This window comes from Dryas octopetala, chromosome 1 (genome assembly GCF_963921425.1).
Source record: "Dryas octopetala chromosome 1, drDryOcto1.1, whole genome shotgun sequence".
NCBI lineage: Eukaryota > Viridiplantae > Streptophyta > Magnoliopsida > Rosales > Rosaceae > Dryas > Dryas octopetala.
In genome coordinates this window covers 16,698,238-16,709,281 of record NC_141366.1, presented here as the reverse complement: position 1 = coordinate 16,709,281, position 11,044 = coordinate 16,698,238, and the positions used below count along the sequence as shown (strand labels likewise).

Genomic DNA, 11,044 nt, shown 5'->3' with positions numbered 1-11,044 from the left:
CATGGATGTGTCCCCATAAGGAGATAAGCCAAATTCCCTTGTCTGTAAAGAAAATGCATGGCATAAATTGTGGGCATGACTAAAATGCTGGTGCTAAAAGTTTGTGAGCCTGACCTGCCCCTCAGAATTTTAAGATTGAATGATAGACTATGAACCCCACCCCACTTGTCATTCCCAGCTTGTACCTCTTGGCGATTGTATTCCAATTATACAGAGTTTTTTAGAATCACTTGTCAACGACTCATTTGAGATTGTAAGGTCGTTACTGATCTATCTATGGAGATGTAAAAATTGAACGGTTCGGATCGACACAAAACGACTCGTGTGGGCTCTAACAGGGTATACCTCAATATAAATAAGTTGAGGTATACCTCAACAGAATGAGCCTGTATATATATATATATATATATATATATATATATATATGCTTCTCAAAATAATGGGTTTCAACGTCTCCTAAGGCCAAGGGTGAGACCCTGATTGTGTAAGGCCATCTTTTTTCTGGGTTGGCTGAGTTGGTAAAACGGGTCGAATTGTTTTGGACACAATTTGAACTCGGTCTGTTAAAACTAAGACTGGCAGGGTGGTCAGTGTCATATATTGGACTAGTGTATCAGGTCTGACAAACCATATTTGGCACAAGCTGACAAGCTTAACTCAAGCCAAACATGAAAATTTGAACTTCATTTAACAAAACAAAAACAAAAAAGGACGATAATGACCCGATTAAGGCATGGTATGAACAAGAGGCACAAGCACAAATCAGTTTAGGGTCTGATACAACACAAGAAAAATTTACTTACACTCATTAATTGTGTACAACGGGTCTCTTCCATCTAATATATTATGTGACTAGACCAAATGAATGTGAGAGACTCATAAGCAAGTTTTTCTCTTGTCATTTTTAACTAAAAAAATAAAAAATGAAACAAAGATACTTGAATCCAGAAGCAGCGTAATTCTACATGCTATCAGCCAATCAACTGTTGCACTACATAGAAGTTGCGTGCATTGATGACATGACCATGTAAGTATATCATGTACATTTTTTGCATGTAGCTTGAATGTGAATGCCTTTGGTATATGGTCGTCAGAACAATGAGAACACACTAATCTGCTGTAGTATGGCAAATTGACAATGACCCATTGATTTGATTTTAAAGCAAAAGAATTACCAAGGTATTTAACCATTTCGAGCCATGATTGGTTTGGTAACCATTTCGATTCAGATGATATGCAAATCTCTTTGATGTGACTTCCCTGCTTATAATTGGAGAGGTAGACTGCCAAGTTTTTTCTCTGATGCAACATGTCTGCTACTGTTTTCTGGTTTTTGTCAACCTGATTATGATTCCAGTTTTTCCTCGTTCGTTGACGTCACATCAGACTCAATTTCTTCGTTTTAATTGGGTATTCCCAAAGACTTTTGTTAAACCAGCTAACCGACCAATATCTCCTTTGGAGTGTTGCTAGCCCTGTTACAGCAAAACCAACTTTAATGGGGGCTTTGTCACTACTTGGTTCATCTATGGCTACCACAGATGTTGCATCAAAAGAGCAATTTATATTATAAAGATCAAATTATATATAGGTATACACTTCATTTGAAATTAGTATTTCAACAAAAAAAATTACTCAGAGGCACCTTAACTACTATTTTTTGACACCCACATACTTTTGTCAAGTTTTCTTTCTAAGAAGCTATTAACCGCCTATGTGGCGCACTGACATAGCTTTAAAAAAAATGTCACGTGAACAAAAAAATAATAAAAAATAAAATAATTATTAAAAAAAACTAAAAAATAAAAAAATTAAAGAGGTGTATACTTGAGATAGCTACGTGTTATTTGCTCTATTATTAAAGAAGATTATTTCTCATTCTAATACAAGTTTCTGGAGTTAACTCCACTATTTCACTCATAGGGCTTAGGCATTCATTGTTATGGAGCTTTTTTCAGTACTTCATGTTCATGCTGTGCTTCTGGTTGAGATGTGCTTTGCAATTCTTATAGTGTCATGTAATCACATATCCATGAAAGGAAACTCAGGTTCATCCCCTTTCCCAAGCAACTTCCTCTTTGGAACTGCATCCTCTTCTTACCAGGTGTGTTGCGTTGCTTTCTTAGTTCTTATCCACACACACACTTATTAGAATCAGTTTGTTTGTTTGTTTTGTTTTGTTTTGTTTTTTTTAATATTTTTTCATATATATATTTTCCCAGTTTGAAGGAGCTTTTCTGAATGATGGTAAAGGCCTCAACAACTGGGATATATTCACTCATAAGCCTGGTTAGATTGCTTATGTTTTACTCTTTGATGCATTAATTACTACTCCCTACTCCCACTCTCCTTGTCATCCAATGGTCAGAGTTATTTTGGCATGTCACAGGTCATATATTGGATGGAACTAATGGAGATATTGCTGTTGATCAGTACCATCTTTATCTGGTTAGGCTTTTGAATTAACCTTATTTGCATGTGCTTCTTAATGATGATAACATTACATGTCTATTATTTATAGTTTTCGGTCAAATGCAGACATATATCTCCATTAATCCTTTTTCATTTGTTTATGATTGTCATTCATCCAATTTCTGTGCCTTTTTTTTTCCACTCTATATTCAGAGTAAAAAAATAAGAGAGAGAGAGAGAGAGAGAGAGAGAGAGAGAGAGAGAGAGAGAGAAACAGTATCTAGTCCAGCTTTACTGAAGTTTCACAAGTTATTGTCCAAATATCTAGCAGATACTAAAACAATCAAGCAGGGTTGCTTTTAAAATCCTCTGCTATCTTTCTGTGTTGTGTTATAGCCGGATATGTAGATTCTGTCTTAATCCAGCTCAAGCACAAGACCTATTCTGAATTAGAATTGCATCCCAAAATTCTAAACACTTGCTGTATTCATTCTTTCATGCATTTGGAGGGCAATAGGTTCTCCATGGAATCCATGGGTGTGTCCCATAAGGAGATATGCCAAATTCCCTTGTCTGTAAAGAAACTGTATGGCATAAATTGTGGGCATGATTAAATTTCTGGGGCATAAAATATTGAATCCTTCCAAATATTTGACATAGACAGCTGATTGTGAGCCTGACCCAACCCTCAGAATTTTATGATTAAATGATAGATTATGAACCCCACCCCACTTGTTATTGTCTTGTACCTCCTGTCTGTAAGGTCATTACTGTTTTTAGTGTATGTGTCCAAAGGTGTTTCCTTCAAACTTACACTTTTGGGGATGGCTAAATTGATGGAGCAGCTGAGCAATTGGTGTGCAAGTTGAAACTTTTCACGACTGTAGCTAAAAAAATAGTGTGTTTGATTTTAAGGCTAATCTAGATTAGATACACCACTGATAAAACCTTGCTTTGACATTCATATGAAAAAACAGGAAGATTTGGATCTTATGACTTACATTGGAGTCAATACTTACCGTTTTTCTATATCATGGGCAAGAGTTTTACCCAGTAAGTTTTTCATTCCTTGAGTGAGTTTCCATTTTGATTATAGCATCCAATCTTCTCATCTCTAAGTCATTATATTTCAACTATGAACCAGAAGGAAGATTTGGAAAAGTGAATAGAGCCGGCATTGATCACTATAACAAGTTCATCGACGCTCTTCTGCATAGAGGTTTTCTTTGGTACCATTGTTCGTGTGTTCATCCAAGTCATTAATTGCTGCTGCATCACCTAGTCCAAAATTATCAGTGTGATCACATGATTTGTAGTTCCTGAACATTCTTCATGTCCTGTTCTAGGAATCCAGCCCTTTGTGACATTGACTCACTACGATATTCCTCAGGAACTTGAAGACAGATACGGAGCTTGGCTAAGTCCCAAAGTGCAGTAAGCAGCAAGAACAGTTCCATCACATTTTTGTCTGAATATTGGAGATCACTAACATGGAATACAATTAAATTTTTCAGGGAGGATTTCAAATATTATGCAAATACATGTTTCAAATTCTTTGGAGACCGAGTGAGGTACTGGGTCACTTTCAATGAGCCCAATGTTGTAGTCATTCGTGGATATAGGTCAGGGATTTACCCACCATCTCGTTGCTCTGCCCCATTTGGGAATTGTAGTAGTGGGGATTCAGAGAGAGAGCCTTTTATTGCAGCTCATAACATTATTCTATCCCATGCAGCTGCTGTGAAAATATACAGAACCAAATATCAGGTTTTTAATCAGTTTCTTCTTGTCTTCATTAAATTTATAGATTCCAAAACTCATCAAATTTATGTCTTTTAACACTCAGAAAAAACAAGGAGGTTCCATTGGAATGGTCATGAATGCTGTGTGGTATGAACCCATCAGCAACTCCTTAGAAGATAAATTAGCAGCTGAGAGGGCTCAATCTTTCTATATGAACTGGTAAGAAGCTCAAGGTCAAGATGATGCATTAAGTTGTTCTCATATTTCTCTGGCTATACAACCAAACTGAAGCATGGTTTGCTGCAACTAAAATGTTCAATGCAGGTACTTAGACCCAATTGTACATGGAAAATACCCTGCAGAAATGCATGAGATTCTAGGAGCTGATTTGCCTGTGTTTTCAAAATCTGATGTGGAGCTGCTGAAGAATGGACTAGACTTCATCGGCATCAATCACTATACCAGCTTTTACTCAAAAGACTGTATGTTTTCTCCATGTGAACCAGGACCAGGAGCTTCTAGGACAGAGGGTTTTGCTCTGCGAACTGCACAAAAAGATGGAGTCTACATTGGAGAACCAGTATGTAATCTCATCTTATCATTAGCACCACAGGTCCACAGCACTTTTGAGCTTCTGCAAATTACCTAAGCTTTTTATTGATGTAGACTACAGTTGATTGGCTGTATGTGTATCCTCAAGGAATGGACAAGATTGTGACATACATAAAAGAGAGATACAATAATACACCAATCTTTATTACAGAAAATGGTAAGTGCAAACCCAGATCTTTGATTAAAAAGTGAACCCATTTTTATATCTTAAAAAGTTGCTGATATAACTGGAGTGGGTCTTGTAGGGTATGGTGAGAAAAGGAATCCAAATTCCACCAATGAAGAATTATTCAATGATATGAAGAGAGTGGAGTACATGAGGTCCTACTTACACGCACTTGAAGAAAGAATGAGGTATACACTTAACTGTCCAAGACAATAAAGACCTCTTGCATTTATTTCTCTTTAACTAATAGTCTGCTAGTCATGTCAATATGCCTATTATTTTGTTTCTTGAATTTCATGTAATATCTATATGTGGTATTGACATTGTGATGTACTAACATGCACAAACCTTTTGTGTTATCTGTTTGTTATTAGAAACAACCAAACAAAGTCTAACATATGCAAAATGGTTAAAATGTGCTGAACGCTAATGGAATCTTTGAAAATATGGATAGAAAAGGAGCAGATGTAAGAGGGTACTTTGTGTGGTCCTTGCTTGACAATTTCGAGTGGACCAGTGGATATACTGTACGGTTTGGACTTCACAGCGTTGATTATGCCACTCTCAAGAGAACTCCAAGACTATCAGCAGCTTGGTACAAACAATTTATTGCTAATCATACGTTGCAGAGTTTGAAGTACCCAAGCATGATCAAGAAGAAGATGTATAGCACTTAAACAGCTATCTTGTTAGGAGGATCCATGTGCTAATCAATCAATGAAGCCTTTACTTGAGTTCCCAAACATAGTAGTTTGGGAACTACTATGTTTGCCAACCCAACATTTTACCTTGAATTCCTTTGTACAAATGCACTAATAAGTGAAAAAGTGGCAGAGAAATGTAGGTAAGTGGAAATATATTTTAATTAATTAAAATATATGGATTTCCAACTTTCAGCGTGTTAAGTAAAATCTAAGAAAAAGAGAGAGAGAGAGAGAGAGAGAGAGAGAGAGAGAGATGTGGTCTGACAAAAAACATTCATCATTGCCCTCCACTAAAAATATGAGGATTTATCACAATCTGAATTTATAAGCTAAGTTGTAGACACTTTCTATCTTCTTATAATTCCAGAAATCACACATGATACAGAGTTACACACAGGTACCCTAATGCCAAAGGAAAATAGCATACCATGCAATTGATTCCTATCCCCATCTTTTCTAAACTTGTTGACACCTCCACCAAGGAGCTCTAGCCTCAAAAGTGTGTTTGCCATCATCCCATGATATCTGACATGCTTGAAGACCAATAGCAACATTAGGTTCCTTTCCATGCTGTGCAATCCACTCCATCACTGCTTCTGCTTTATCATTTTCACTTGCACAATGTTTCTTATATTTGCCAAATGGGTTCAGCCCGGGATTTGCCATCTCTGCAACTGCAGCTGCCATGTACATGGAATCACCCACTATAGGTGCACCGCAGGCCGCCAGTTGTGCTCGAACCTGCATCATAAATGTATTTATTTCCAAAGCAATATTCCTGATCTCACCTTATTTGTAACACCAACTAATAAGAGAATCTTCCATGCTCTTTCACTATTAGTATCCACTATCCAATGAGTCAATGACACAAGTTACTGAAACATAACACAATAACCATGACAGAGTTGTGTAAAACATTCCTTGGGACAAAGAACCTAAAAAACATGGTTTTCGGAACAGTCAGTTTTTCCAATTTAATCTTGTCAAATCTTTTAGTTATATCACATCCCACAATCTTGAACTCTGAACTACTGAAAATTTTCTGCCTCGAAAAATATTATATACTTGACTTGAGGACCTTGAGGTAGCTGGACCTCTCTTTAAAATTCATCCAGAAGCCACAATTAATTTCTTTTTTTCTCCTTTTTTTTTTTTTTTTTTTTTTTCTTTTGCCAACGAGAAGCCACAATTGACAAACCATATCTCAGGGATTGCAGATAAACTAATTGAGGCAATGATCACCATCTTACTCCAAATCTGAGTGGGAAATGAAAATGATACTAATTAAATTCCTATATATGTATAATCTTTTACTCCTAACCTGATGAGTCCGCCCAGTCAAAAGATTGATTTTACACTCGTATGCATAATCTTTTGAAGGCCACCCACAGTCTTCAACACAATATTTCTCTCCAATGACAGCATTTGGCCAGGGAACCTCCTTGCATTCAATGACCTCAAGTTGACACAAACTCCACCCTTCAACGAAATCTGCACATACCACATTTTGTGAGCTTCATCCAGAAGGACAGAAAGAGTTTCCTTCGCCCAGTCAAGCTAATTTTCATGCACTGCTTGAGATAGACTACTACCTTCTGACATGAGTTTTGGAGCTCTGTTAAATGGACGCATGTAGTGAGTAATTCTACCAATTGGCACAGGAGCAGCGACAAGAGCAAGATAAAGCTTCTTCACTTTTTTCTCCTAAGTATAAGAAAATAAAATTTGACTTAACGACCTAGGGAGACAAGAGCTCCAGGTTGGACCACAACTGAGTTATCGGAGTCTGCCCTCCCAGTAGTTGAGGCTAAACTTACTCTGATTTTCCCATGAAAAACTGAGCAATACTCCTTGGTCCTACCTAAGACAACACTGCAAGTGAGTTAGAACTTAGTAGCACTACCCTCTATGTCTCAACAACAAGGGCAACAACTAATATAGAGGGCTGCTATTTGCACACCCTCTTTTTTCTTTTTGCACACCCCTTTTGAAAAAAAAAAAAAAGCCTCAAGAAAAATACCACTTTAACCCTCCCCTCACCCACACATCCCATTCCCATCCCCCCCCTCTATTTTTTCTCACGTTCACACCCCCCTCCCCCTGTTTTTTTTTTTTTTTTTTCTTCTTCTTCTCCAGCCAGCCAGCCAGCCCCTCCATCTTTCTCAAGCTTGCACAGCCACGCCCACCACCATTCTCCCTCTCTCTACCATCTCTGCCGACCACCCCAGCCCCGCCCCAGCCCACCCCAACCTAGGCCCGACCACCCCAGCCCCGCCCCTTCTCACCCCAACCCAGCCCCGACCACCCCAGCGGCTTCCAACCACCGGCGTGCCCTTCTCTCTCTCTCTCTCTCTCTCTCTCTCTCCGAGTAGCTGGTTCGGCGGGCACTTGCCGAACGGGTCCTTGATGTTCGGTGGGTACCTACCGAACAACACTCACATCGTTCGGCGGATGCCTGCCGAACGAGTGTGACATTTTCGGCGGGCCAGTGTCGAACGGATGCGCAGCTGCGCGCGGGAGGAGAGAGAGAGAGGAGGTGCTGCTGCTACAGGGCTGGGGTGCGGGAGGGAATGAGGTGGTCCGGTGAGGGGCTGAGTGGGTGGGTCGGGGCTGGGGTGGGCTGTGAGGGGTGGTCGGAGCTGGGTTGGGGTGGGCTGGGGAAGAGAGAGAGGAGGTGGTGCTGCGGGGGGGGTCGGTGCAGGGGCTGAGGGGCTAGGTGGGTTGGGTGGAGGGGGGAGGCCGGAGGGGGAGGGAGGGAGGGGTGGGTCGGGTGAGGGGGTTGAGGGGCTTGGTGGGTTGGGTGGAGGGGCTGGCTGGCTGGTTGGGTGGAGGGGCTGGCTGGCTGGCTGGAGAAGAAGAAGAAGAAAAAAAAAAAAAAAAAAACAGGGGGAGGGGGGTGTGAACGTGAGAAAAAAGAGAGGGAAAGAGGGGAGGGTGTGTAATGAAATGAGGGTATTTTGGTAATGGGTTGGGTGTGTGTTGAGAGGTTTTGAATTTGAGGTAAGTGTGTGGGGTGTGTAGGAGAAAAAAAGGGAAAAAGGGTGTGCAAAAAGAAAAAAAGGGGTGTGCAAATAGCAGCCCTCCTAATATAATATACAATACCATCCTTCTGTGCAATTATCAATCTGATGTGTAGTCATCAGGGGGGTTGTTAGTCCCAAGGCACGAGTGGCAAAGGTTGCACAACTTTCTTCAATGTTGTTTGTAGTTCCTCCTACCTGACAAAATTTGTCAAACAATCATAGATGATGTAATCAACTAATTAACTGATCAAAATAACATTTGGCAGCGCCGGATAAAAGATACTGAATGGACAAAATACCGTAAAAGACTGTTTCTGTAGTGATACATACTGTTGTACCAGCAGGTTTGTCCAAAACCACAAAGCCTTCTGTTACAGCTATAATTCTTGATTTCCAGTCAATTTCATAGCACCTGATCAAAATGCTAATGTGAACAAGAATAACTCTGTTAAAAGTATGGTAAAGGCCTGTGAAGTTGTAAATTACCTAGGAAAACGTTTTGGGTGAACGTATACACGTAAGTATGTTCCAGCTTCAACAAATTGGTTTACATGTGTTACCCGGGAAGTATTCTGTGCTTCTCTTACAGTTATTCCTTTGATGGAAGTTCTCTTTTTCAGTACTGATGGTGCTGTAACTTCTTTAAATACCCTGATTTGCTCTGGGCTTGCAGTTGGAGGAGGCTTCGGATGTACGAGGGCATAATATACAGCTCCAAAATGGATGAGATCTGCAACAAACCTTCAAAGAATGAAATTTTTTCTATTTATCACCCCAACTTGATATTGAAAAAAATCATATGCCACAAATGAATATGGGAAGGAAAAGAGCAGCACTCACAGATGAGGAAGATCCAGAGCTTTACAGATATATTCTAGAACAGGCCCCCCTTCTGAAACAGCCAAGTGCTCAACTCTTGGCGGTACATGGTATGAGGGACATGGAAGCAAGCGAGTATATTCAGGGTAGCTGATAGAAGATATAGTATCAAAGTCAGCAAACCAAAAGTGTAGGCACTAAAAGGTAAGCATATAAAGAATGTAAAGTTTCACATTGATGAGAGAAACGGATAGAAGTAAGTGCTAAAGGTACCATAACATACCGCTTAAGAAAATTTGGAATAGAAGGGATGCTTTAACTAGATTCTCAAGCCATAAAAAAATGAGGAAAATGAGCACCATTGACAGGGAGAAGTTATAACATTCTTTTATATATATATGATGGGAGAAGTGAGCATAAACAACTTGAAAACTTCATTAAAAAATAGTTTTTCTCAGTTTCTCCATAACCCAGCTATGCGAATCTGAAATTACAATAAACTAACTTTCTTTCAAGCAAAAATTTAAAAATTAATTGTTACAAAGGAACTTTATATAATGGAAAGGACTCATCCTCAGATAAAGATATACGGTAAACAAATAAACTAAAATCTGTAGGCACCCATTACCAAATTGGTAATACACTTCCATGCAACAGAAAACTACGAAATGAACTCTGTCTGGTTAAAAAATAAAATGGCATTCCCATCAACCAAGAAAAAAATGGTATTCTGAAACAATAAAGCATTAAAAGTTTCATATTTATATTCTTTCGCTTTGCTCAGTTTCTCCGGTAACCAATACAAGTGAACCACATTTCGACCAGTTTAGCTAAACGTTCACTTTCAACAAAAACTTAAGCCAAAATCTCAGACACCCAGAAACAAAAAAGCATTAAATTTGGAAAATTTCAAGGTACCCATTTACAGAAGAAGCGGTAACGTCTTGTTTCAAGGATTCACATGCAAACGTTCTTTTATTTGAACTCCGAGAAAGCCAAGCAACCTTAGCATGCTTGTAGCTATTGGAGTGTTCACCGAGAGCAACATGGGCGAGTGCTAACGTGCGCACAAGGGCCACCGGCGCACTGAAACTCCGGCAACCATTGGGCAACATCGAGGTCAAACTCGTTGACCCCATCTTCATTCGGAGCCTGAAGCTGAGAGTAGAGCTTGATTTTGAGGTGAGGTTTAACTGAGATTTTGCTGTCAGAAAATTGGGTACGAATCGGGTTTTAAGATAAGATAGGTCCAGGTCCGTGAAACATATGTAAGCTCGATGTAGTCAACATGCGATTGGGCCTATGTAACAGAACGGGTTCGACATGGGTTCGTATCTTCTTTTTTTTTTTTTTGGCCAATTGGGTTCGTATCTTCATAACTGAGTTCAAGTCATATTTGGGATGATTTAGAAGTCACCAGCTGGTCCAGCTCCATGAGAAAGTTTGAAGAAATGTGTCTATGTCTCTTGTTATGTGACTCGTCACGTAAATATGGTGAGAGGGATAAACACATTAAGCCTATACACATGTCCCATAAAAGATTTTCACCACCAGCTCTACTAATG

The 11,044-nt window shown here is 39.4% G+C and overlaps 2 protein-coding genes across 3 annotated transcripts; one reads left to right on the top strand and one right to left on the bottom strand.

Annotated features, from left to right (window-relative positions):
• Positions 1 to 1,914: 1,914 nt before the first annotated feature.
• BGLU47 (beta-glucosidase 47) lies at positions 1,915 to 5,824 on the top strand. Of its 2 annotated transcripts, none has more exons than XM_086239719.1 (12): positions 1,915 to 2,104; positions 2,223 to 2,289; positions 2,390 to 2,448; positions 3,390 to 3,465; positions 3,557 to 3,631; positions 3,759 to 3,846; positions 3,927 to 4,179; positions 4,259 to 4,374; positions 4,480 to 4,735; positions 4,822 to 4,924; positions 5,013 to 5,121; positions 5,388 to 5,824. In XM_086239719.1, the coding sequence occupies exons 1-12, from the start codon at positions 1,943 to 1,945 to the stop codon at positions 5,608 to 5,610; spliced, it is 1,587 nt and encodes a 528-aa protein (XP_086095845.1). In that variant the 5' UTR covers positions 1,915 to 1,942; the 3' UTR covers positions 5,611 to 5,824. The 2 variants fall into 2 exon arrangements, with proteins under 2 accessions (XP_086095845.1, XP_086095853.1); XM_086239727.1 differs by having other exon boundaries at positions 5,308 to 5,447.
• Positions 5,825 to 5,885: 61 nt separating this feature from the next.
• Positions 5,886 to 10,709, bottom strand: LOC147298584 (RNA pseudouridine synthase 6, chloroplastic-like). Its single transcript, XM_086247452.1, has 9 exons — positions 10,398 to 10,709; positions 9,501 to 9,629; positions 9,147 to 9,401; positions 8,991 to 9,072; positions 8,740 to 8,855; positions 7,455 to 7,509; positions 7,230 to 7,341; positions 6,959 to 7,128; positions 5,886 to 6,378 (listed from the first exon to the last, which is right to left on the bottom strand). Exons 1-9 carry the CDS (start codon positions 10,622 to 10,624, stop codon positions 6,094 to 6,096), a joined length of 1,431 nt encoding a protein of 476 aa, XP_086103578.1. The 5' UTR covers positions 10,625 to 10,709; the 3' UTR covers positions 5,886 to 6,093.
• Between the last annotated feature and the right edge of the window lie 335 nt (positions 10,710 to 11,044).

What these genes read in the sequence shown, in the direction of transcription:
- BGLU47 (XM_086239719.1), top strand. Translation starts at nt 1,943, where the DNA reads ATGGAGCTTTTTTCAGTACTTCATGTTCATGCTGTGCTTCTGGTTGAG. An exon ending in CGACGCTCTTCTGCATAGAG is followed by an intron (nt 3,632 to 3,758) that starts GTTTTCTTTGGT and finishes GTCCTGTTCTAG; the next exon opens with GAATCCAGCCCTTTGTGACA. An exon ending in GAGTCTACATTGGAGAACCA is followed by an intron (nt 4,736 to 4,821) that starts GTATGTAATCTC and finishes TTATTGATGTAG; the next exon opens with ACTACAGTTGATTGGCTGTA.
- LOC147298584 (XM_086247452.1), bottom strand. Translation starts at nt 10,624, where the DNA reads ATGAAGATGGGGTCAACGAGTTTGACCTCGATGTTGCCCAATGGTTGC. An exon ending in CACCCAAAACGTTTTCCTAG is followed by an intron (nt 9,073 to 9,146) that starts GTAATTTACAAC and finishes CATTTTGATCAG; the next exon opens with GTGCTATGAAATTGACTGGA. An exon ending in ACAAACCTGCTGGTACAACA is followed by an intron (nt 8,856 to 8,990) that starts GTATGTATCACT and finishes AAATTTTGTCAG; the next exon opens with GTAGGAGGAACTACAAACAA.